The sequence below is a fragment of the Nannobrachium achirus genome (assembly GCF_963921795.1).
Source record: "Nannobrachium achirus genome assembly, chromosome: 2".
Lineage (NCBI taxonomy): Eukaryota > Metazoa > Chordata > Actinopteri > Myctophiformes > Myctophidae > Nannobrachium > Nannobrachium achirus.
In genome coordinates this window covers 43189255-43216136 of record NC_137811.1, presented here as the reverse complement: position 1 = coordinate 43216136, position 26882 = coordinate 43189255, and the positions used below count along the sequence as shown (strand labels likewise).

The window sequence follows — 26882 nt, the reverse complement described above, 5'->3', positions numbered from 1 at the left end:
ATTGTGTAACACAATACTGTGCACCCCACCCAACCTGATCCCTTTTAAACACATTCACCCACTCATGAAAAACACCTTGCCTTAAAACCAGCATAGCAACACACCATTAGTATCTATGTAACGCAAGACAAAACCTTTTTTTTTCCTTCCACGACTTACAGTACAATTATATGGCAGGATAGTTGTGCCAATTACATCATATACTACAGCATTCTTTAAATATGAAGTGATTACACAAAACTTTCACCATTCATGCGGACTGATTTCAAACTATGGTTGAACTATAAGGGTTTACAATTACAATTTTAACTAGGTAATCTGTAATGGGTATTGGCTATTTTAGGGGTTTTAAGCGACTACAGTACTACCTTTTTTCTACGATCCCGCTTGCATTTGTTGTCTCACATATGATTGAAGGATCATGAGACAAGACTGATGTATACAATAATGCACATTCCATTATTCATGTGGAAGTTGTTCCACTGTGACTTGCCTTCAACAAGATGAATTGACTGCTTTTAACTGAAGTAGTTCACTGACTGAGCAGGGGGACAATTACAATGTGACTCATAGTGAGCTGTGTGGAGAAGAGGCGGGTGAATCTGTAATATTCTTTATGACAACATTCCCTCAGGTTGGGTGAGGCATAGCCTACAGACACACACACAGAGGGCGAGGCATAGCCTACAGGGCGAGGCATAGCCTACAGACACACACACACACACACACACACACACACACACACACACACACACACACACACACACACACACACACACACACACACACACACACACACACACACACACACACACACACACACACACACACACACACACACACACACACACACACACACACACACACACACACACACACACACACACACACGGCAGGACTACAGAGAGACACACAGGGCGAGGCATAGCCTACAGACACACAGGGTGAGGTCAAGCCACATTCCAATGTCAATAGAGATCAAAGGTGCTGCCACTAGATAATTGTCGAACTGATGAAGCATTATTTATTGAGATTAAACCAAGGGTGTAAACAACACAGTGAGGATTTACAATTTGACAGTACGAGTACGGTAATAAAAAACATCCTCCCCCCCTTCAGAATGAGGTGGTGGCGTCACACGGAGGCTAACATAACTTCCAAGAACCAATTTGCATTTGACCTCCGAAAGATCAACATTGGGATAAAAACTCTGGACAACAGCGGGGTGATGCGGTATCTCTTCCTCTTGGCAAGCAGTAATCAGCAGTGTGTCTGCCAGTGCCTGCCACAACAGTAGCGGCTGTGGATTTGTCCCCATCTAATGGGCAATTTGAGACTGCAGCTCCTGACAGGAGGGGCAGAGCTGTTATCCATATCTTATCATTTCTTGTTATACCAGGGCTGACATTAATTCACGGTTCACCCCCTTTTTTCCAAAAGCTATTTTAAAGGTTTTTTTCAAAAATGTAAAAACTTCAAGCATACAATGTTAAGAGTGTGTAACTAACATGTTCAATTGTCAGCAAGTGAATTGCAACGCCATTTACGCATTGAATTTCTTGATTTCAATATGAGTAGACTCGCTAGCCCCGCGCCCCGCACCACACACAAAGGTTCTGAAAGTTTAACCAGATCGCTCGCCACCAAAACACGCTCGCCCTCATTTTTTAAGTTAGAAATAACTTTAGGGTTAGGCATGGTTTTACTGAGGTTAAGATCAGGAATGGGGTTAGGTTTTGGCGAGCGCTCTGGTATTTCTTCTGAAATGGTACAGATCTCTGATAACAGTCTTATGTAAATAGTGAGATTTGTATCACTGGTGCTGGAAGAGAAAAGTCAAACATCAGCAACCTGAAGGACTAAGGTCACTGGCTAAACAACACGGACATGTCTCTGACTCTCTGTCAGGTTCTGTATGTCCAATGTCCTTTCACTTTTCAGGAATTGGAAAAAATGTTGTTCCAATGGAACCAATGCAGTCACAAGCTCTTGTTAATACTTTGTATTGGTTCAATAATTATAAAACCTAGACACAGCAGCACTTTCAAAACCTTTCAGAGACAGAGAAAGAAGCAGATCTACAAGCTCACAGAGCGTTGCACCTCATAGATCGTCTATTTTCGCTACATGTGTGAAACACTCTTGAACAACAAAGTAGGGTATTAATTTACCAAAAAGAACAAAGTTGAAATATGGAGATGCAAGGTTGCATGCCCACTTCCTATCTGGCATCCCGATTTTGGCCAGGTCATAGGCGAAGTATTTAAAAAATGTCCAAACTTGTGAGCTTGCAGATCAGATATGTTTGCTGTTCCTCGTATAACGAAGTTACACTGGCCAGGGCTTAAGTGGTTAATCATATCAAACCAAACTTAAACGCGACCTCAAAACAAATCTTATGATACATCAAATCAATCATCCATCTATTAACATCTTTATCATGCAACCAGCACCAGCTGGTCTGTAATGTGTGTCAGTCCCATCAGTGAGTCCTCCTGAATCCATTTCATTTCCACGTCACGTGGTGACATACTACCGTTTCAGTTTGGCAAATATTAATCACTTTACTTGTAAAATAACAATTAAGCAAAGAACTTTTTATGCAAATATATATATACTGTATATATAGATTTATAAATGCATTATGTAAATGTGCAGCCAGCCAGCGACTTCTGCATCGGCCTCTTGTGGTCTGGTGATGATGGTCAGTATCTCAGAGCTGCGTGGTCAGGAGTGCTCTTAGAAGTTTCTCTCTGTCCAACCTCATCTCCTCTCCGCTACACACACACACACACACACACACACACACACACACACACACACACACACACACACACACACACACACACACACACACACACACACACACACACACACACACACACACACACACACACACACACACTTGAAGCATTCATATAAATCACGAAGCAACCTAATAAATGCAAAAAGTGCAGCTTCTACACTTGGCAAGAATCAGCCATCAGTACGAATTGTCTTTGTAAAAGGTGCACTTGCACCAATTTTACAGAACAATACTACTGAGTAATTTAGTGAAACCGAGAAACCAGGTACCCAATCTTATTGCTATGTTCCGAGGACTATTAAAAAACATTATTGTAAATTATTGAATTGTTTATTTATTTAAGAAATAAGAGCTCATTTCTTGATATGGAATGGGGGACTGTAAGTGTAGTACCTGTCAGCAGCTAGATAAGGGACCAGGTGTGGATTGGAGCTATTGTAGAAAGACGGGGACAGGTGGGGGGTAGACGAAGGAGAGGGACAACCTGGACTACCTGGCTCCAATGCTGGCATAGTTTCCACCTGGAATAGACATGTGACACACACGCACACGCACACACACACACACACACACACACACACACACACACACACACACACACACACACACACACACACACACACACACACACACACACACAGGCGTCTGCTTACTTTGTGCAGAGACTGACATGAGATTACAACTCTGAAAGAGTTACAAATGGTTAAATTAACAAGTGTGTGTGTGTGTGTGTGTGTGTGTGTGTGTGTGTGTGTGTGTGTGTGTGTGTGTAGCAGAGTGACTCACTGCCTCAGCCTGATTGCGACCGTCAGGTCGCAGTTACAATCAAAACCTCGACCAGCTGTCTGTCTGTCACACGTCACACTTTTGCCCTGCTCATATCTCCGCAACAGTTGCCCCCCAAATTTTGCACACACACACTACTTGCCTGCCAAACCCCAACCTCCACCCATCAATTCTCACATGGCCCTCTTCTAGCGCCACCATGAGGCCGATTCTTGCAAAACACATTTTTGGACACTGCTCCTACCAGTAAGACTCCCTAATCGGGAGATAAGCGACCGTCACGTCGCAGCGTGATTTTAGGCCAAAATCGGCCTGAAGGTGGCGCTAAATGGGACAGATCCATGTTGATGAGATGAGTGTAGACATACTGTGTACCGATTTGCGTGATTTTAGGGCAAAAATTGTAGGAGCAGTGTCCAAAAATGTGTTTTGCAAGAATCGGCCTCATGGTGGCGCTAGAAGTGGGCCCTGTGAGAATTGAGTGTGTGTGCAAAATTTGGCATGGATCGGGGCAACGGTTGCGGAGATATGAGCAGGGCAAAAGTGTGACGTGTGACGTACAGACGGACGGACAGACAATCGGTACACACTTGCTCTACACTCATGTCATCAACATGGATCTGTCCCATTTAGCGCCACCTTCAGGCCGAATTTTTAAAACACATTTTTGGACACTACTCAAGGACCCCCAAAATTAGATGTATTTAGCGAGTCTTACTGGTGAATTAAAAGTATAATATCTCCCCCAGTCCATAGGGAGATATCTCTTTGGTCTCGTGGTTAAAGGGATAGTTCACCGCCCAAAAAGGGTGGTGGACTATCGATAACTCGGACCATGGAGACTTGAATTCATGGATATATTTTAGTTTTTGTCCAATAATTAAGCCAATAATTTGATGACCAGGATTGGTTCCCTATGGAGACACGAAGAGACAGCTTTGTTCCCTATGGAGACACAAAAAAGTCTCCCCAAATCATTGGCTTAGGAATGCGACAACCACAGTATGGGGACCAAAGGGATGTCCCTGTGGACCGAGGGAGATATCAGACGTTCAAGTCACCAGGCTGAGGCAGTGAGTCACTCTGCTGCACTGACACACAAACATGTGCACTGACATGCACATACTGTATCATCTGCTTACTTTCTGATAGCGCCGCAGAGACAGAAATAAGCTTCAATGTGAGTGGAGCAGAATGCAGTGAACAAACACAGTATGTGGTCCCACAGTAAAAACCTCAGTGTTCATTATGGGACCATTTGGTTACATGTGTACACTCAGAGTTACAAATGGTTAAATTAACACTGAGGATATTACTGTGTAATAAGTTCTGAGGGTGTGTGCATAGTGTGTGCATTACTAAATTTCCCCCTTGGGATAATAAAGGTATCTATCTATCTATCTAGCGTGCGTGCGTGTGTGTGTTGTGTGTGCGTTACCTGTGGATATATGGACGGGTGTATCTGTCTGTCCAATGAACTATTAGAACCAGATTTCCCGTGACTCTGAGAAGAAATTTTTGCAAGGGCCTCTGGGAGATCATCTTCATCTTCGTGGTTACTGTAGGGTGTAGAAACGACCAATCAAAGGACAGAGCTCGGGAATGGCATTCTGCACCAATTGCCATACACAACCCAGCAATTAAAGTGAACAAACTTTGACAGAGCGAAGATGTCATTACTATTGCTTTGTGTGCACCATTCAATTCAAGAGCGCAATTATCCAAAACAACCAAGTGTTAAGTGCTAGTGGAAATGCCATTGAACAATAATCAAAGGTCAGCTCTAACTCACAAGCTGAACTGTCGGACCAGCCTCTTTCTGCGGTTGGTGTTTGTGTTGGCTTTGGGCTGCAGTCTCTCTGGGGTGGGCTTGCAGTCAGGCCGGTGCGGGGCCTTGTCTGTGGTCAGGCTGGATCCAGCCGAGTCTTGAGACGAGCTGTGATACCTGAGGACCAACACACAAGACGACACACATGAAAAGGCAGGCACACTGTACACACAGACAGTAGAAGACCTGAGGCTCATTCTACAAATGTCTTCTAAATCCTAAACCGTTTTCTAAAAAACATATTTCAGTGATGCTCAAACCTTTTCATGACAAGGACCCCCAAAATTAGATGTATTTGGCCGCCGACCCCCATCTCAAAATATTTTGTTCCAGAGACACCCCAGATACAAATGTTCGCTTTCAAATATATATATTCAAAGATTTGGACATATTTTCATGATTTTTCAAAAATAGCAGATCTACAAGCTCATAGCACGACACTTGGTGCCGCGCTATGAGCTTGTAAATCAGCCATTTTTGAATAGCCAAAGTATAAAATAATGGTTAAAGTGGTTAAAATGTAAGTGACACAGATGCTTTCCAGGTCTTAAAGGGTTAACCTGTAATATACCGTCCTGTTCTTACTTCATCATACAACGGCATTGCACTGTGAGATTAGCCGAGCTACAAGCTTACACAGCGTCGTATCGTGATATGTAGAGCTTGTAGATCTGCTATTTCTGTTGTTATTTTTGCCCCCAAAACAGGTACACCAGGTTGTAAGTGCTTAAAAGAGATACTGGCCTGTCATTGAGTGTTTCACTTGAGGTCTTCGTCCTGGGGGTCACTGGACCTTCCTTCTTCAATCACAGGCGGAGAGGAGGAAGCGGAAGGATGGGAAATTAGGGAAGTTAGCTTTTCAACTGCAGCTAGGAGAACGTACAGGTCAATGCGTCGGGGCAAGACACGTCAGGTGAGATTAGTCCACTTCGATACTCACCCTGAAATTTGCTTCCATCTGGGCCTTGAGGATGTTACATTTGACATGCTCTGGTAGCACCGATGGAGAGGCAGGAGGGTGCATAGACTTCTCAGACAGTTGCTTCTCCTCCCCCTGGCAAACAGGGAATGAAATGGTAAGGCGAGAGACTCAAGCTAAGCAGTACAAAAACAGTGACCAGTGTGAGACGGTGACAGACCTTGTTGTCAATGTTGATGTGGAGCGAGGGCCACGGGGAGGAAGTGTCACTGTCTGATTCCAGAGCCTTCAGTAGAGAATGAGAGAGCTCCAACCCGTCTACTTGGCAAGGATGGGGTCTATGTTCTAATAGGCACATCACAATATCAACATATATGAATGAATTTGAGAGCACTGACCGGGCTACACTGTTAGGGTACGGTCACACATCTGCGCCTGAAAGGGAGTAGCTAACGGATGCAGAGGCATTTGCAGAAGAATTATTAATTATACTCCATTGTTATTATGGTTGCTTATATCTAACCTTTACCATCACTTATAGACTACTTACAGTATATAAAACATTATTATATTTGTCAGCGTGTAACGGCCTTCACAAGGCCTGATAGCTATTGTTTTGGTTACAGCCTGTCTTGTTATGGTTCAGCTTGTCCTTGAAGAAGCTACAGTATAACTATAGTCTGATCTCTGTGCTCCTTGGCAGAACTACCGTACCACCGACCTGAGTGTTACTTTACTTCTCCCCATGATATCATGTACATTAAAACATAACCATCACCACCTAGAATATTGCCTCGACTCCTATTGCCTTCAATTACTGACTGGATTGTGGGCATTGCAGATGTGCTGGTCTATCGTTTATTGTAGTGGTTGGTTCTCTGAAAGAAAACCGCAAGTGAAAAGCTTGCCAAGTGGGTTCAATCATGTGCTTATTTACTATTGGTTGACACCCAGACAAAGTTGACCAAATCTCCTCCTCTTCGCTCCGGTATAATGGAGTGAACGGGATGCGTCGGTTTCTGTTGTGTACTGTGTATGCGACTGTGCCCTTGAACAAGGAGACAGGCTCTGCAGGTCTATACACCCACGCATGCACAACCAGAGCTATAACAGATTTGCAGACAGACCGATACATCTCCATTACACAGTGTGTACTCACTGCTCTTAGCATGTGTATGGCAGAGTGTGTCCTGGCTGTGTGTATGACGACGGTGATGGTGGTGGTGTTTTCCAGAATACTGCGCCTCGTTCTCCTCAACACTGAATTGATGCTCTGATCCAGGGCCACTCAGTGGGTAACTGAAGAGGACAATGCAATCACAGCAAGACACAGACTATAAGGCCACTCAGAAGGCCTCAGAAGCGACGATTACTCCAATTTAGAATCGTGTCTTTGACGTCATGAAAATACAAAGATGCCATAACACGAAGAATACCTGGAAACTGTGTGGTGGTAGGCACAGTCTATGATGACACCATACAAGTTAACTTCAGTTGTGAAAGGCTGAAAGATGGATCTTATATCTGCTCAATGTTGCAATTAAGCATTTTCTTTATTTGACAAGGCAACATCTCTAAGGCATAATGATTAGATTAAACTTTACAAGGCTAAAGAGACACTCCGTCCACATCACATGAACAAATAATTATGTAAACAATTGTCAGGTTTAGCACATTTCCAACCTGGTTTCAAGACATTAATGTAAAGTTTAGCACAAAATCAGACCTTGAGGTCTCTATAGTAGTCCCCTTTTCCATTTAAAATTAATTGCTTACATTAAAAATAACAACCCAGATATGACATTTTTTGAATCAGCTAATTTCCTCTCCCCAGCATGTGTGCGTGAGTGAAACCATAACACCTCTGCATATCTGCAAAGGAATTAGCTCACAAAGCACCGCCTAACACAAGACACAATTACATCCAGAAGATTCTTATCATTTTACTTTGAACATTGAAAGTGATTTGGTTAATCTAGCTGTAAGGGCATCTCGTGGACATGAAGGGGAATTTTGGTCTTCCAGAGTCAAATAAGATCATGTATTATGCCTGATTTATACTTCTTAGTACGAAGGTGTTCCATGCATAACTGTAGTCCCAGGTTTCCAGAAGGTGGCATACCGGTTTCCTGTTCAGGTTCATTTTCTCACAGCTTTGTTTGATTGGCCCGAGACCAGCCAATCTAATGAATCCATGGGAAAATGAACTGGAACAGGAAACGGCTACACTACCTTCTGGAAATCCTGGGACTACTGTTATGCACTGAGCTTGTAGATCTGAACTTTTCAGCATGGTACACCATTGTATGACAAAATTGAAAATATGGATTTGTACACTGAAACGTGAACATCCATTAAAAAAAGACTGTACAAAAGGTAAAACAAAAGGCACAGAGCAATAAATGTACTCTTATATTTTCTCTACGGTATGTCTCTGTGTTGTATTGGTCTCTCTTTTTCCCTCCATGGTAAGGACATTAGGGACACCTAATGAAATGAAGAGGGGGTGTTGTGGTGAATGGATGATGATGACGGTGGCAGTAGAGGTGTCAACGATGACAGTGATGAGGATGATGAAGTGTGTGTGTTCTTTTCCATGTCTCTTTGGGGGCCGTTTCAACAGTGTGAACCTTTCAGTGTTCAAGGGACAAGGTTCTGGGCTGGGGTCAAAGTGCAGTCATGACCTTGTCCCTGTAAACCACACTGATGGATCCTGGGAAAGTGCCGCTGGTCCGCTCTGGCGCGGAACTGTGACCAGCCTCTGGACTGGCAGCCTCACCAGGCGGCCTGAAAATGCACACACACACACACACACACACACACACACACACACACACACACGCACACGCACACGCACACACACGCACACACACACGCGCGCACGGAGAGGCATGCACATGGATCACATGGAGAGACATGCAGACAGACAGACAGAAAATGAAGTCCATGAGTGATAATAAGTGTGATGAAAAATGGGAGAGCAAAGAAGAGAGACCATCTCCTAAAATAGAAAGGTGTCAGGTCGGTCTGTGCTCAAAGACAGATAGCATAAGAAACCTAACCCCCTTCACGTCCCATGTTGTCTATTCATTCTAGTAGAAAAATGATAAGGCAACGTTTAGGTCACTCAGACCTTCAATCAGGCCTGATGAAGGTCTGAGTCTGAGTGACCGAAGCGTTGCCTACCAATAAAAGTGTAAGTGAAGACAGTGTGCGGGACACACCTGTCCCTCTGTAGGTGTGCAAAAGGACCCTTTTCTTCTAAGTCTATTCATTCTAACAATGTATTCTCATCTTCCATCATCAGCGCTGCTCTTACCTGTGAGGTGGCGTGTGTCCCGAGTGCTGGAGGTAAATTGGGGGCGAGAGAGCGGAATGGGGCGGGTGCCAGGGATCATGGCCAATGGGAATGTTACACTGGTACTGGACAACAGAAAGAAAAAGGTCAAGTGAAAAAAAAAACTACATTAGTGGATTGTTGCGACCGTAGGTCGCAAGTTTACTATGAAAGCCGGCACATCTTGTCCACGTATCTGTGTATCTCTGAAGGTCACGCCTGACACTGTGGTTTCCCTGACACATCACTGTGACATCACAGGTGACATCACCTATGCCAATCTAATGAATCCATATATGGGTATTCCCCAGAATCCCTTTTATGCCCATATATGAAGATCCCTGATGTTATCGATATACATCATTGGCCAGATGGCCTAGACATGGCCCATATCTGTGTGGCTGGTTCAGATAGGGATCTCCATGTATGGGCATAAAAGGGTATGTTGTGATGTCATGGGAACCACTCTAACAGAATCCCTTTTATGCCCATATATGAAGATCCCTGATGTCATCAATATTAAGCCCATATCTAACAGGACTTCATATGGGAATGCCCATGTATGGAGGAAGACAGCCCATATATGTGTGGCTGGTTCAGACAGGGATCTCCATGTATGGGCATAAAAGGGATGTACCATAATAGATGGATCTCCATATATGGGTACCAGGGGTCTCCATATACTGTATGGGTAACAGGTCAGATATACATCACAGGCCAGATGGCCAAGAATTGCATGTAGCCATGAGGCGTATTTCCAATTTTCAGTACTTTTACTTCTACTCTCTCCACTACGTCTCAGAGGCTAAATTTGTACTTTTACTCCACTACAATATTTAGTTACTAGTTACTTTGTAGATTTTGATTATTATTACTTTTGTACTTTTTAATTCCAAACTTTTACTTGTAACAGAGTATTTCGGCATTGCAGTATTGATATTTTACTCAAGTAAAACATTTTTTCCACCACTGCATATACTGTACACTGCAAGCACGCACACACGCGCACACACACACACACGTGTGCACACACACACACACACACACACACACACACACACACACACACACACACACACACACACACACACACACACACACACACACACACACACACACACACACACACACACACACACACACACACACACACACACACACACACACACAACTCACAGGAAGATGGCTGGGGTCAGGACTGGCGTGGGAGCTGAAATACAGCAATAACGGCATAATCAACATTAGATTAACATCTTGATTAACATTCAACCTGATTATACCGCTGAAAGGAGAATAGATTGAACGAGTGCTCGTGAACCGCATGAGTCAACGTTTACTGTAAGTGCATTTGCTTATGTGAGTTGGTGTGTGTGTGTGTGTGTGTGTGTGTGTGTGTGTGTGTGTGTGTGTGTGTGTGTGTGTGTGTGTGTGTGTGTGTGTGTGTGTGTGTGTGTGTTTTTTTGTGACTCACCTGATATGTGGAGGTTTGGCTGGAGAAATAGTGACTGATGATGTCAAAGTGACACCGGTCAGGTGAGAAAAAAACCAATGTTTTTAATTATTATTATTTCAAAACATTTCCAAAAAAAGTAAAGTTTATAAAGAAATAAAACAAAAACTGAAAAAATAAAACAAAACGTTAAAGAGGTAATGAATATAGCCGATCAGCAAGCTCGCAATGCGGCGTGAAGCGACACATTGTGAGTTTGTAGATCTGCTATTTTCACTCGTTTGTGGGTCCCGGTCAAATGTCTAATCTCTCTTTTGGGTCTCGACCTGAAAAGTTCTGGGAACCAATGATGTAAACTACTAGCCTGGCGGGGCCCGACGCTATATCTGTGTTCATTCCTTCCACAGTATAACGTCTGGACTTCCGTTGATTGGCAGCGAGTATACCGATTATTCTGTGATTTGGGCCAATCAGTGACTGCTTCCGCACTATGCTTCCGCACAACAAACGTAGTCTTCCTGACAACAAGTGAAAAGATTTCCCTGATTGGTCCATGTGTAGACGGTGACGTAGATGCATGCTGCAGGCTGCAGCATTTTCAAAACAACAATGGCTGCCCTCGCGATGCAAAAAGTGTAACAGTTAACGCTCTAACCATAAAACAAGCAATAAGTGCAGTTATTTCAGAGTTGGAATCAATTACAACAATTAAAAAGCAACACGGAGGATGCGCTAGTGGAGTTTATCGGCCGAAAAGACGTGTTTGTTTGCCGTTCTTCCGACTGGCTGAGAGATGGTGATTGGTTAGAGGAGTCTGTCTGTCAAGGCAAGTACTCCCGCCCACTTTTCAAGCTGCCAATAGGCTAAAGGCCAGACGTTATACTGTGGAAGGAACGAGTGAATGAACGCAGTATGACGTCGGGCCCCGCCAGGCTAGTAAACTACACCATTAAGATCAAATCGGATGTATCTCAGTACAGTTTCAGAACATACACATACACTGTACATTTTTACACTCGAAGAGTTAAATGAACACTTGGATTTGCAGAGCTAGTCACGGATGTTTCTTTACATGCAGATGAGATTCACCTTTGCCGAGTGAATGCGAGCGGGATGGATATCTCTTGCTTGGTCTCCTTTCAAATGTACTGGCTCTCCTTAGCCTGCCGCCGTGAGTCGCCTGGTACTCAGTTTTACCACTGAGGCAGAAAGACAGACAGAAGTGGACATACAGAAAGACAGACAGAAGTGGACATACAGAAAGACAAAAGAAGAGAGAGAGAGAGAGAAAAGCAGTGAGCCTTAAGAATAAAAGTTAACGTTAGCATTAATGTCTTTGTAGATGAAGTTCTAGGTAGCATAGGTTGCTATAGGAAACACACTATTGTATTCAGTCTAAAATATCTTTTTTCCAGCAAAGTGAACCTGTGTTTTGTAAACCTTCAGAGTGATGTTATCCGGGTTGTAAGGCTAAAATGCATAGACTTTGTAATGTCCAATGTATAATGTCCAATCAGACACGATTGGTCATGCTCCGCTTGACATCACAATATATAATTTGTCGTTAACCTTTTTCTGATCTCTGATTGGACAGTCTAATGTCCAATTAGACAGGAGTGAAATCACAATATGTAATATAAATACAATATATATGTATCACATAATGGAGATACAGTGGGTGCATGCGTGTGTGCCCAGATAATCCTGTATATGGAGATCCACGATGTCAGTGCAAATCATCGTTGTTTAGCGAAAGGTTATGTCACAGCAACAGGAGCCTGGATTATGCCCAAATAGGGCTGTCACGATGATGACATTTTACATGACGATTAATTGTCACTCAAATAATTGCAATTAACGATTTAAATGTGTTTTTTGTCGTTGACAATTACATTTCTGTTTGGCTTGCAGGCTTTGACGTTGCACATGGCAGATATGACACATAAACTAAATATACAAAGAAATTACTGACACAACTTTATACTTAAAAAAGAACATTGATAGTGGAAATAGCCGATCTACAAGCTCCCAACTGCGACGCGTTGTGAGCTTGTAGATCTGCTATTTCCACTATTTTTGAAAATGTTTGAAAATATATGAACATTTTTCAACATGGAAACGATGACGATTATGACAAAATAATTGCGATTATGTCAAATAATCGCAATTAGGCGATTATATGTAATAATTGTGAAAGGCCTATGCCCAAATAGCATCATAGCAAGCTGACTGCCATCATTCAATGCTGGATACAGAAACCTGCGACAACCCCAACTGTATACATTTCAAGCCAGGCATCAAAAGTGAATCCAAGATAAAGACAGAACAGAGCATTTCTGCAAAACCAGATCATATCTCACTATGTATTTTTGAATACACATACGGTACACTCCCACCTCTGTTCCTGTCACTCAGAGCCACAGACAGGAAGATACCTCTTGAGCGCGAGATAAAGCTTTTCCCTTATCTCAGATAACAGTATGACAAGAAAAAACAAACATTATGAATGAAGATTTGTCACCATAGGAACAAATCTGTGTAACCATAGACACACTGTAACCATAGATACAGAGGCTTCCGTTTTTTGACAGACTAGTTGGCATATGCGTGCTAGCGTTTTCAAAACCATCAAAAAGAGCAAGCCGCCCCACTTTTCACTATAGCCTCGGTGGCCCAAGGCCTGCGGATCATAAGCTACAATGTGAATAATGTGCCGCTGGAGGGAACAGACTTTTTTAGATCTCTACCTCAGTGTTTCCCAACAGTGGGTCGCAGACCCATTTTTAATGGGTCACAAGTAAACGTCCCACTTCCATCCTTTTTTTAAATATTATTTAAAAAATAACCAGTAAGACGCCCTAAGGGAGAGAAGCTAAGGGCGAGGTCGCACTGAAATCAGGGATCTTGGCCATGTATGGAGGAGCGTGACATGAGGCGTGACGGCCGGACAGACATGATCTGCAGGTTTACATACTAAACGTTCACAATATGTCTTTTCACTAGTTTGGGACCCAGATAGACATCAAATTTCTCTCGAGCTAAAATGTTTGGGAACCACTGTCTCTACTTCACTGGTTTTCAGTGAAGTAGTCCATTCGGACCAACAGAGGTCCAAATGGACCCTTACAAGAATGTAACTCAGAGAGTGTACAAAAGGGACCAAACGGACCCTAAAACTCTGGACACACCAGAATATTTGATGCTATTAATTCGCATTTAATTTAAACTGCTGTTTGTGTATGAGTACATCCACGCATTTTCGCTTTGTTTGTTTGTAAAGATCTTTACGGGTCCATTTGGTTCCATTTGTAAATTGCGGATCCTCTCAACTCTCAACAGTTAAAACGAACACAGAGGATTTTAGTTGTAGATTGGGGACCCAGGGATGAAAAAGAAGGAAAAAAAAATCTACTGGGGTTCTGTGGCCTAATAATGCATATCAGACTAGGTTGATAATTACTGCTCTACCTGAATCTGAAGCGTGAGCCGAGTCGTGTGAAGTCGCTGTGACTGGCCTTGCCTGCGGTGGGCTGCCGTAGCCTGAAGAAGGCATGGCTCTCCACAGCACACTTCCACAGGTGTTTGCAGCTCTTGGCACTGGCCAACTGGAACATAAAGGTGTGCTCCTGCTCGCGTCCCTAAACCAGGGGGGAAAAGTAACCAAGCACCTTTACTCAAGTACCGTACTTGATAAAATTCTTAGGTACTAAATATGTGAGTACTTTTACTTTGGTACTGTAAGTATATTTTGATGCCAATACTTTTGTACTTTTACTCAAGTCAAATTGTGAATACAGGGCTTTTACTTTTACTAACAGGGTGTTTTATATGGTTTTATAAGTACTTCTTCCACCACCATGACCCATTTACTGTTACTGTGAGCTCGCTCATTTGTATGTGAGAACGTGTTCATCATGGGATCTGTACCTTATCGTCATCCTCCACCACTACCAATGTGAGACGACTCTTTTTGAAGTCCAGGCGTGTGATCTTGGGCCTGGGGAATACAGCAGAAAGATTGGTTAGCTTCTCAGGCACTATCGTTACTTATAGCTCAATACATGTCGTGTAGAAAATAACCAAATCTACAAGCTCACAAGACATCACGGATGCTACGCGTTGTGAGCTTGTAGGTCTGCTATTTTTGGCTCATGCAACAGAGCATAAATTAGGCTTATGGTGGAATGATGGCTAGGGACAGGTCGCTTCCATTTACCAAAAGAAGAGGCCAATCTTGCTTGAACCCTCAAACACAAGGATGCCTGTGGGAGTGAGGCCTAGAGCGTATTCCCCTCCATCTCGTCCCTGAGGACACAACACAGTGAAAGGAAAGAGCTTTATTCACAAATGTTTACCCATTAATGTACTAATGCAAGACCTCACAATACAAACAGAAAGGCAACAACAAAGAAAACACCCTAGATTTCCTCATATTGATTAATTTAAATGATTGAAAACGTATGGTGGCTGTGAGGTGGATGTATGCTTGTACTGTATGGTGCTTGTACGTCCAAAACCAGTACTTGAAATAAGGAAATGAAATACAGAACCTAAGTCCCAATGGATCCGATGTAGTTACAGTATTAGTCACAAGCTCTTCTTAATACACTTTTACACTGTTGTACGATGTCTACCCAAAATCATGAGACAATAAGGTTTCTGCCTGACATGACCATATGTAAACATACAGTACACACAGGAAATATGCACACAGACCTTGACAAAGTGCATATCTACTCCATAGAGCTCCAGCCATTTGCATTTGTTGAGGAAGGCGATCTCAGCCTGGGATGGGCTCTTCCCTCTAAGGACACACAATGAGTCATTAAGCTGAGCTTTCACAATAGAAATACAGAGAGATGGCATTCATTGCACTCATATCAGTCAACCCTCAGCTCAAGATACTGGGCATGGCATTTGCACAACACTCTGAACAAGAACACACAGTCACGTCTTGCTTAAGCCTAAATTATTCTTGTATGACATGTCGCTCGAGTCGCGGTGACACATTTTCCATTTGAAAAATACAGCTATTTCTGTCGGGCGCTGCTTTTTCACTGGAGGATATTAGGCTTTAGCCCACTGTCTCTGGCTCTGCATAAAAACACACAGGCAGTGAGAAGAAGAGATAAAGAGGGATGAATCTATGGGAACTACTCTGTGAGTGAGCCTCCATCTGAATTCCTCCCTCACTCTCGGTATAGCAAAGGGGGGGGGGGGGGGGGGGGCTCCGCGTGGCTCTGTCCTGGTGTGGCGTCGGCTCGATGAAGTGCAGCATATGCGAACGTAATCTCAACCGAGATGGGAGCAGCGATCACTCTGGCTGGGTTAAATACTGCCTGGATTCAATCAGGAACCTCCAGGGATTAATCCCTTAATCCTTCACACAGACCAGAGAGAGTGAGGGGCGGAGGGACGGAGGGAGAATGGCGGGACGGTGAACTTTAGAGGCCCTTTTCACTTGAAGTCCTGGTGCAGAATGTCTGTGTTGGAACAACTTCCTTGCCTATTCAGCGGCCAACTCCCAATGAAGGTCAAACTATTGGCTACATTATGCCTCTTACCAGCTGCACTGACAACAATGGCATAGTGAGAGACCTGGCCCAGTATAACGTGCACTACAAATGGATTACTCTCAGATAGATCACCTTTAACCCAGTGGTGTAAAGTAGCCGAGTACATTTACTCAACTATAGTATATTTCCATTTTCCAATACTTCTGCACCACTATGTCTCAGAGGAAAGCATTGTACTTTTCAGTTTTAGTTTTAGCTTTAGTTATTTGAAAATAGCCGATCTACAAGCTCGATATGCTATTTTTGGATTTACTGTATAAATCCTGAACAATCTCTCTCTGTACTTTTCCTCAAGCAAAAGGTTTGAATAAAACCTTTTACTTGCAACAGAGGATTTTCATATTGTGGTATTGCTACTGTTACTTAAGTAAAATGTCATATCTGTCGGCTGGAAACTTCATATTATGTCCAAAACTATTAATTTCAAGGATTCAAATTCCAAAATAGCAAAAGTAGCAGATCTACAAGCTCAAAATGCGGTTTTGATAGTTTTGTGTGACACTGTAGTTAGTATGATCAAGTAGTGCACGGTGTGGTTCTCAACCAGTGGTCCCTGAGGGGATTCCAGGTGGTCCCCAGCTAAATGATGGAGAGTTGGTCACCAAATGGACCCTTATAAATCTTTAACTCTAGAGAGCGTAATTTACAGGTCCATTTGGTTTCATTTTACACTCTCAAGAGTTAAATTATTGTTAAACATCTGCATTACTTAATTTACAAGAAGTGAATTCACACAATACAGCATTACAGCACAAAACCTTATCCAACGATAACAGGACATTCTAGGTTTTGGGTCTGAGAGGCTAAATCTCATCACATGACTCTCATCCGTGACTCGCATTCCGAATAAATAATGGACCTTGATATGAAAAAGGTTGAAAAGCACTGAAGTAGGGCATTCATTTAGAAAAAAAAAGAAGAAAAAAAAGAAAAAAAGTTACAATATGGATATAAGAGGTTTTTGCCCGACAGCAACGCTATGCGAGTAGCCTAATTCTTCCATCACAGCTTTGACCTCACCTGAGCTCAACCCACTTGTTGAAGATGTCTGCCTCCATGGCCTCACTCTGCTTGGGAGTGAAACGAAACTCTGACACCAGCTCTGGAGACTGTTCCATAGGATCACAGTCTCCCATCTCACCTGCACACAATCACACATTCACAACTCTTTTAATTGCCAGGTATGTTTGCACGTAATAGTGTGACACTACTAAGAAGCAGTAAGTTCACATAAATATAGTTAAGATAAAAATAGAGACTATATACAGTGGGTGATAAGTTAATTGCACTTGGTGTGTTATGTAATAGTGGCAAGAGTCAGAGGTGATAGTAGAAGTAGCAATAGTACACATGCACTGATACACACACACACACACACACACACACACACACACACACACACACACACACACACACACACACACACACACACACACACACACACACACACACACACACACACACACACACACAAAATGGCACAGGTATTGGGGCTTACAGATGCATTGGTTGAGTAGCAGATATTGGTTGAGCAACAGGGGAAGGAGCAAACATAATGATGTCATAACAAATGCAACAGAATCTATGTGTACAGTACGTGTGTGTGTGAGTGAGTTGCCGCGCGGTGAAAAAGCACGCTCCGTCAGCAGCCGGTGTGTGCTCCCCTTTATGATGAAGTTTACTTACTCTGTAAACAATAGGCCCCAAGTTCTACTGAGACATCGTATGGACACTTCAACCTGGAAAGACAAGAGGTGACACCAGTGTGAAAAATGGGTCCCATGCATTTTGTATTGTTGTCATAGCTTGAAGAGGAAAAAAATGTGTGAATGCACAAGATTGTGTGTGTGTGTGTGTGTGTGTGTGTGTGTGTGTGTGTGTGTGTGTGTGTGTGTGTGTGTGTGTGTGTGTGTGTGCATACACGTGTGTGTCAAGGAGGAGAAGAGCAGCCCTTTTCTTAAAATAAGCGGCCTTCATAATGGAGCTCAGCTCAGGGGAGCCATGGCCCAGATAGAACCAGAGGGAGGGAGAGGGGAGACACGCCGTCTCTCTCTCTCTGTGTGTGTGTGTGTGTGTGTGTGTGTGTGTGTGTGTGTGTGTGTGTGTGTGTGTGTGTGTGTGTGTGTGTGTGTGTGTGTGTGTGTGTGTGTGTGTGTGTGTACGTCCTGAGTGTTCATTTGTACCTTTGCATCTTTACACTCTTCGGGCAAAACTAACTCAGGATTTTACTGAATACGCTTTAGCTTAAGCATGCCGCACACAAAGGTTACCCCAATGTGGCAAGTGGTGTGTGTGTGTGTGTGTGTGTGTGTGTGTGTGTGTGTGTGTGTGTGTGTGTGTGTGTGTGTGTGTGTGTGTGTGTGTGTGTATGTGTGTGTGTGTGGCGTACACATGCATTTATTTGCATATCACAAATTTTGCTCCACTTCCAAGGAATTGACTTCTGGCCGGTCTACTTGTGTTTCAGCTATTTTTGGTTAATGTTCGCAGAATGTTCGACTATCACGAGCATGACAAGCCCAGAACAGGGATGTGAGCCATGGTCAGCAGTACAGATATTAGTGATAAGGTAGCACATGCCAGTGTTGTTAATAATGAGCGATGGCAGGAACTGCTTACTTGCCGGACAGAATGTCTTGTCGGAGCTGCAGAACAAACAGATACCTGAGGAGGAAATGGAGAGAACATCAAGAGAATGACAGGCGCAGAAAAGAAAACAGGATCTCAGGCAGGAGAAATGTCATGTGCAGTAACGTGCGTAATGGGTCCCATTCAAACAGCCTCACTATCTGTCTCAACAGCTCTCTGGCCGCTTGGCCTTGATTACAATCTGCCCACAGGAGCTGAGTAATTAGCCCATCTTCCCCCTTGGACCTCTTACATTTAACTCAGGGGAGGGCTCGCTCTGTGTGTGTGTGTGTGTGTGTGAGTGAGCGTGTGCGTGTGTGTGTGTGTGTATATGTCACAGTTTTTTTGAGTTTCAGTGAAATTGAGAACAGGAGCGCTCGTCGTGCGGCGCGGGGCGGAACAAGCGGTCGCTTTGATCCACAACAACACAACGACAACGTAGCGTCGGCAGGAATGATAGCGCCTCACCCCACGGAGGTTAGGGTTAGGCATAGTTTTACAGAGGTTAAGGTTAGGGTTAGGGTTAGAGTTAGGCATTGTAAGCTAAAGGCTAAACACAGCTGAGCTGGGCTAGTAGATAAACAACGAAAGAGGTGTCGCAAACGAGTGACGTCAGCGACTACACAAGTGAATGGCTGTTGTCGCCATCTCATGGTGAATACGCAGAATTACACAGGTGCGCTGATAAGAGACTATCAACGTGAATGAATCCAGGTGGTGGTAGGGGTGTGTGGTGAACGACAAAACGAGCGCTCGGTCTATGCCAGTGGTGCTAAAAACATGTTCATGTCAATGGCCCACAAATTGATATGTATTTGGCCACGGACCCCCATTTGAAGAGATGTTGTGCCAGTGACTCCCAATAAGAGAAGATCTTTTGGAAACAGACGATTTATAAGGTAACTACAGTACATGTGTGTGACGCTTGTAAAGCTGCTTGTTTTCGAATAGCCGAAAAACAAATTGGATTTAAAGGAGAATTCTGGATTTATTACGTTAATCTGATGTATGATATCTCGAGTCCTCGCCAGCTCGGATCGCGAGTGGTGTGATTTTACTAAATCGCTTATTTGTTTGGCTCGACAATTCCTTTTTCTTCATCTCATCTCTCCTTCATAATTGCGGATATGTATCACGAGAGTTTTGCCAATAATGGGCTGCTGTAAAAAGGGAGCTAACATGCGCTAGAAATTGACCTCTTCCGACTCTACACCTGGTTAATGGATGCAATAACATCATATTACAGTAAAATAAATCACTCATCTGGAATTCTCCTTTAATTTTTAGACTGTTCTTCATTTTGCTGTGGACCCCTTGGAACCCCCTCAAGGACCCCTGGACCCCACTTTGAGAACCAGTTGTGTATACTATACTATATACAGTATACTGTATTAGAGATGGGACAATATGAAAATGTCATATCACGATTATTGTGACCAAAGAAATCGTGATTTACGATAGTATGGCGATTATCAAAATATCCCCAACATCCATTATGCTGGGGCGGAACATTTGCCAAACATGTTGTGAGCTTGTAGATCGGCATTTTTTTGGCAAAGAGATTTGGTAGAGTGTGAAAAAAAGACTATCAAGTACGTAGTATATTATAAGTATGTTTTACAAATAGAGGGTTTAAATGGTACCGGATATGTAGCTCGGAAAATAAAGGTGAATTGATCCCAGTGCATGACGGAGGACGATTCACGATAAATGTAATCTTCACGTTACGATTATCTTGATCTTGAGTTATCTTGAACGATAATATCGCTTATCGTCCCATCCCTATACTATGTGTGTGGTGGTACCTGGTAAATTCCTCGTGCAGGTTATTTGGCTCTGAGGAGTAGAACTTCACTCTAAAGAACAATCTGCATGGAGGACCATCTAAGAAACACAGACAGCAAAAACTATTAGAGAGAGAGAGAGAGAGAGAGGGAGAGAGAGAGGGAGAGTGTGAGAGAGCGAGAGAGAGAGAGAGAGAGAGAGAGAGAGAGAGAGAGAGTGAGAGAGTGTGAGAGTGTGAGAGTGTGAGAGTGTGAGTGACTGAGTAAGGCTAGTGTGACATAGACAAAGTGTCAGGGCTATTAGTACAAGGGAACAGAAAAGCCCAGGGAACATTAAGAGACTCATGCCATTATGTCTGAGTAAAGGCATCAAGTAATAATATATATAGAGAGAGATTATGTTTAATTTATTTTAGATTAAAATATATTTTTCAAGAGAGACATGGCCAAGGTATCACACCATTAGAAGGTACAAAATAGAATGCATACAGAAACAGTTCAAGGAAAATAGAGCAAGTTAAATACAGACAAGGGACTACAGAATACAAAATCCAGTTTAGGAATAGCAGTTGCACTCTTCAGTTACATAGTCTTTTTAAATCAGGGCTTTGAACTCTCCCAGGGAGACAAAATCATTAAACTGTAGCGTGGTCTGGAGGTTATTCATGACCAGGGCGCAAAATAGGACGAAGCTGCTCTACCACGTAGAGCAGTCCTGGGTACGTTCTGTCCTGCCTCTATCTGTCTGGCTGGTAGTTATTCTTTGGCTAGACACTAAACAAAAAACTAAAAAAAGACTGTAAGTCTGTAACAATGTCCAGATCTCTTCAACCCCTCTCTTTCTCCTCTGACGCCATTCATCTGTCTGCCCCAAATTGGGAAAGCAAACATGGGAAAGGCTCCGTAATGCACATGTTAATCGCCATGTCAACAACTGATAATGAGCCACCTGCTCCCAGCTCACCTGCCTCCACATAAAGCACACACACACACACACACACACACACACAGAAAACCGTGTGTCAAAATGGTAAACTTACCTCTAATCTGTTTCTTTATGACTTTGGTCATATCCAACCAGTGCTGAGAGAGAGAGAGAGAGAGAGAGGACAGCATAAAAGGTGAAAGAGGAAAATATCAGGTTTCATGCTCTGGGGGTGGAAAGCAAGAGCTTGATCAACTCTGTAGTGTGTGTGTGTGTGTGTGTGTGTGTGTGTGTGTGTGTGTGTGTGTGTGTGTGTGTGTGTGTGTGTGTGTGTGTGTGTGTGTGTGTGTGTGTGTGTGTGTGTGTGTGTGTGTGTGTTTCAAATGTGTACTCACTGAAACTTGTTCTGGATCCATGTATTGTAGTCCAAAGTAATCGGCCTCCACCAAGTCTAAATGATACATGATCTGGTCAAAAAGCTCCTGTCCCTTTGACTTGCTCTACACACAAAACAATGAATAGCAAAATTAATCCCAAGGTCTCTTCTTATCACGCCTGTTGGAAAGCACTTTGGGTCAATTGCTGTTGTTTTTAAATGTCTGTCCTTTGTCCTTACAGCCTAAGGTGTACTGTAGTGGAATATAAGCCATTGTACCTTGTTTTGTTTCTGATTAAATTAATCTTTAAACTGGCCATTTTAAAACTATAGGGCATTTATCGGTAGTAAAGGATTCCTGCAATGTAACAACAGGTAATAAGAACTAATCAGTAAAACACCAGTGGAACATAACTGGAACAAAGTAACTTCTGGTGCATGTGAAGGTGGTTGTGTGTGTGTGTGTGTGTGTGTGTGTGTGTGTGCGCACGCACGATAGAGAGAGGACCAGGTCTGCATCTGGGTCAAAATGAGAGGGACAAGCCCTGAGGGAAAGGCCTTTGTCCATAACACACACACACACACACACACACACACACACACACACACACACACACACACACACACACACACACACACACACACACACACACACACACACACACACACACACACACACACACACACACACACACACACACACACACACACACACACACACACGCACACAAAATGAACATGAGCCTGGGTACATAGGCTAGCTGCACAAGAGGCACTGTGTCCTAAACTTCTGCTAAACATGTTCATTTTGTAATGTGATGTCTGCATGTGTCGTTTAATCCCTTAGAATGTTCTAGTCCAAAACACGTCCTGAATAAAGAACTTTTAGTTGTATGTTTGTAGGGTGTGGGGAGAGAAAGATGACAGCCTTGAACTTTGGCTCCTGTTCTGTTAATAACTAGCTTGCCTTTGTGTGTGTGTGTGTGTGTGTGTGTGTGTGTGTGTGTGTGTGTGTGTGTGTGTGTGTGTGTGTGTGTGTGTGTGTGTGTGTGTGTGTGTGTGTGTGTGTGTCTCACCATGCACACTCAGCTAGCATTGTGCAGTACAGTAGTTCAAATCTCCTGTCAAATTGAGCGGACATGCTGAGTGTCCCCGAAAGGAACCCAGGGGGTTCTAACTCTCCACTATGCAATAGTTGTGCCCGGGCAAAACTAACCGCCTACCAGACCAGTCAATAATAGTCTTATTCAGTGCACCGGTTTATGAATACCTGTGGGATAACACAACATGAACAGACTTGTTCCTTCCAGCCCACATGTGACTGAACGACAGCAATGTGTCATTTTTGCTGTTTGTCCTCATACACAACAAAAGCCACAGTGTTACTTAATTACACTTTACACACAAAGTGTACAAATAGCCCTAGACCCAAAGCCATTTTTACACTCTCAAAGTTAAATGAACACTGAGGATTTCATTGTGTACAGGCAGCAATGCCTTTACTTGTTGGATTTATTGTTATGTTGTTGCTGTTGAGACCATTGTTTGTAGGACAGCAGCAGTCAAGACTCAAGAGCCTCTTTCAACATACAAGGCTGATTCTCTCGATAACGCATTATGCCCGCAAAGCATTGTAAGAGTGACGCATGCAACAGCTTCCCTGACACACATGACCTTCAAAATGAAAACATCTCATGAGAGGAGACCTACCCACACATGCCCACACACACACACACACACACACACACACACACACACTCACAGAACCACACACACATCGACCAACTCGCCCCTCTCACACTGGAAATCATGCACGCGTGTGTCACAGAGTCCCAACAAGGATAAATCAAATGAGGGAATAGGGGAATAGCAGCGCAGAGCCCTTAAAACAGATGGAGAGGAATTGAGACTATGAAGGAATTAGAGGGAGAGGAGAGGAGGTGGAGGGGAGAGGATGAGCAGAGGAGAGGATGAGAGCAAGTAGCAAGTGAGAGAGAGGACTGGAAAATGAAAAGAACAAGAGCAACAAGGAGTGGAAAGGAGATTAGGAAAAGGACAAATCAACAGTGTACGATCCGATGAAACACAAAGCAACGAATGGAGTGATTGTGAAAATGACAAAAGGGAATGAAAGTATGAGGCAGAATGAGACGAGAGGCAGAACAGAAGGGAATGGAGGGGTCATAGACCTGACCCCCAACCCACGTCCTGTCCTGTCCCTCGTGGGGTTTGTTGCTTTTCCCAGTAGTCAGAGTGGGGAAGTAATGTGATGAGCTGGCTGAATCACGACACCATCTGTAGCTACCCCTCTGTCTGTGTACAGGAGGGATGGCCACACACACACACACACACACACACACACACACACACACACACACACACACACACACACACACACACAGTGACACACACAGTGACACACACAGTGAAGGTGAGCAGCTGACAATGTCTTTTTTAAGTTTTAACTTTGAATATGTGAGCTTTCCATAAATCCCCTGTGTAAAATAGAAATTCATCTCTAGTGTCCCTCATCCTGTCCTGTGCCATTCATTGGGGCAGTGTGTGTGTTTCTGCACACACGGTCAGACAGGCAGTGTATAAACAACAGAGCCCACTGTCTGTCACAACACCAGGCAGGCTTCACTGCACACACAAGCACCCACTGAGCACTCACGGGCAAATCCACATTGACGTCCGAACCGTCCAGCAGCAGGACGCGGCAGGTGATGGTTGTTCGGCTGGTGCCCGCCGCCGGGATGTGCACGGCCGAACCGCCGGTCACGACGGCGGGCGCGTGGATGACCTGCTGCTGGTGAGCAAGGAGCACCGGGTTGGTCCCGGCCGTGCCCCCTCTCCCTCCTCCTCCCCCTTTACCGTCCCGCTCGTCCGTCCCTGGCCGCTCCGTGGCCTGAAAGCGTCTCCGCGAGCGGCGGCTGAACGTCCTGCGCAGAAAGCCCATCATTTTCCCCGATCCACCACAATGCAAAAAGGTCCCGTGTTTCCTCGCTCACAACAACGCCGGGAAAACCCGCAACCGAGTGTCCGGGTAAACAGCAGGGTCCTGTTGCTGCTGGCTGCCACCTCCTCCTCCCCGGGGTGGAAGAGAAGAGTCACTCGCTAGGCAGAGACTTCTCTTCTCTAGGCTGCCGATCAATCCCCACCAAGCTGGATGTCGGCAGCAGCTGTGGACTTCAGCCGCATACTAATTGCAACTAATACACGTTTATACCGCTGACTGAGAGAGACACCCCACCAAGGAAGCAACCAGTTGATTTCCCAACCATGCACTCATTCACTCACTCACTCGCGGAAATACCATACAAGCACCGTGTCCTTTCTCCTCTGTCTTCCCCATGCACCTGCCGTCCGCTCGCACCGACTCTTGAAATCCGGAGAAATCCCGTCTCTCACGTTCCGCAGTGGGGACCCTCTCTCCTCTGTCTCTGTCACACCGCCACCTGCAACAAGGGAAGTCTGCTTCCACTGGAACAGAGCCTATATCATGTCCTCCTCCTCCGCTCCTCCAGAGCCTCCGTTATCATTTGTGGTGTTCCTTCCCACCGGGTACCGAAACTAGTCTAGCTCTATGGCTCACACAGGTAGTCAACCAGAGAAACTAGACAAACAGCATGCTCTGCGCCTGCGTAAAAAAACACAACGCAGTACAAACTTTTTTTTTACTCCGACAGACAGGGCGACCCATCACTGGCTGGCAGTGAACCAGCGCCACCTGTCGTCTTTGTCATTATTGGGGACTTTCTTCTGTGAATGTCTCTCTCCATCCATAAATCTACTACTGCTCCTGCACGTTCTAGCCAACTACCGACGGTAGACACTGCCCATGTTTCATCTTTGGTCATTGGACTGAAAGATGGGTGTGTAGTGGGTAGTGGGCGGCTACACCCATCAGGCTACACTCACTGTAGCCTGGATGAATGCCTTATGTTTTATTAATTGAGTACAAAAGGAGTCAAGGACACCAATGTAAGCCATTATGCTTTCTTGTGGTTTAAATCCTGTTAGTAGACCTTCTAATAAAGTATTCAATTAATCAATCAATCAATCCAGAAAGGGGATGTTGTATACTTTAAAGGACGACTTTTCACCACTTCTCAACCCATGTTCATATAAATGGTCCTCAGTAATGTTCATGATAAAATAGCACAATGTTTTCTACTGGGCTTGTGTCTCTTAGGACTCAGGGCTGTGGTGGGCAGTTCAGAAACCCACCTACCAGTGACATCATCGTCAGGCAGATTAAGCACCATTCCTATTGGGCACGAATCGATATCTATACCTATATCTTTCACCATTGTATTTTTTTATATAGTTGGTGTGAACACTGCCATCAACTTGACTTAGAACAATTTTAAAACTATATTTTTTATAGTTCTAGATGTAGTGCTCAGTGTGAATGGCGGTGAGAACAACAGCTTCCATTATAGCATAGTAACTTTTCAGGAATAG

The 26882-nt window shown here is 43.9% G+C and overlaps 2 protein-coding genes across 2 annotated transcripts in view; one reads left to right on the top strand and one right to left on the bottom strand.

Annotated features, from left to right (window-relative positions):
- LOC308298554 (sialic acid-binding Ig-like lectin 15) overlaps positions 1-26882 on the top strand; it is a gene marked incomplete at both ends in the record, with an annotated part of 432712 nt that overhangs the window by 310513 nt on the left and 95317 nt on the right. The gene's annotated exons all lie outside the window — the stretch shown is intronic.
- On the bottom strand, positions 1055-25967 carry epb41l4b (erythrocyte membrane protein band 4.1 like 4B). Its single transcript, XM_080751536.1, has 23 exons — positions 25090-25967; positions 22435-22539; positions 22155-22197; positions 21136-21214; positions 19322-19366; positions 18389-18441; positions 17723-17843; positions 15843-15930; positions 15343-15431; positions 15054-15123; positions 14595-14764; positions 12216-12325; positions 11148-11181; positions 10853-10886; positions 9659-9762; positions 7499-7638; positions 6560-6684; positions 6361-6474; positions 6165-6220; positions 5385-5537; positions 5031-5151; positions 3200-3327; positions 1055-2777 (listed from the first exon to the last, which is right to left on the bottom strand). Exons 1-23 carry the CDS (start codon positions 25375-25377, stop codon positions 2714-2716), a joined length of 2334 nt encoding a protein of 777 aa, XP_080607662.1. The 5' UTR covers positions 25378-25967; the 3' UTR covers positions 1055-2713.

Coding starts and splice junctions, on each gene's coding strand:
- epb41l4b (XM_080751536.1), bottom strand. CDS start 25,377: ATGATGGGCTTTCTGCGCAGGACGTTCAGCCGCCGCTCGCGGAGACGC. Junction 12,326..14,594: donor GGCTCACGCTTCAGATTCAG/GTAGAGCAGTAA, acceptor TTTCTGCCTCAG/TGGTAAAACTGAGTACCAGG. Junction 5,538..6,164: donor AGTGAAACACTCAATGACAG/GCCAGTATCTCT, acceptor GTTGGTCCTCAG/GTATCACAGCTCGTCTCAAG.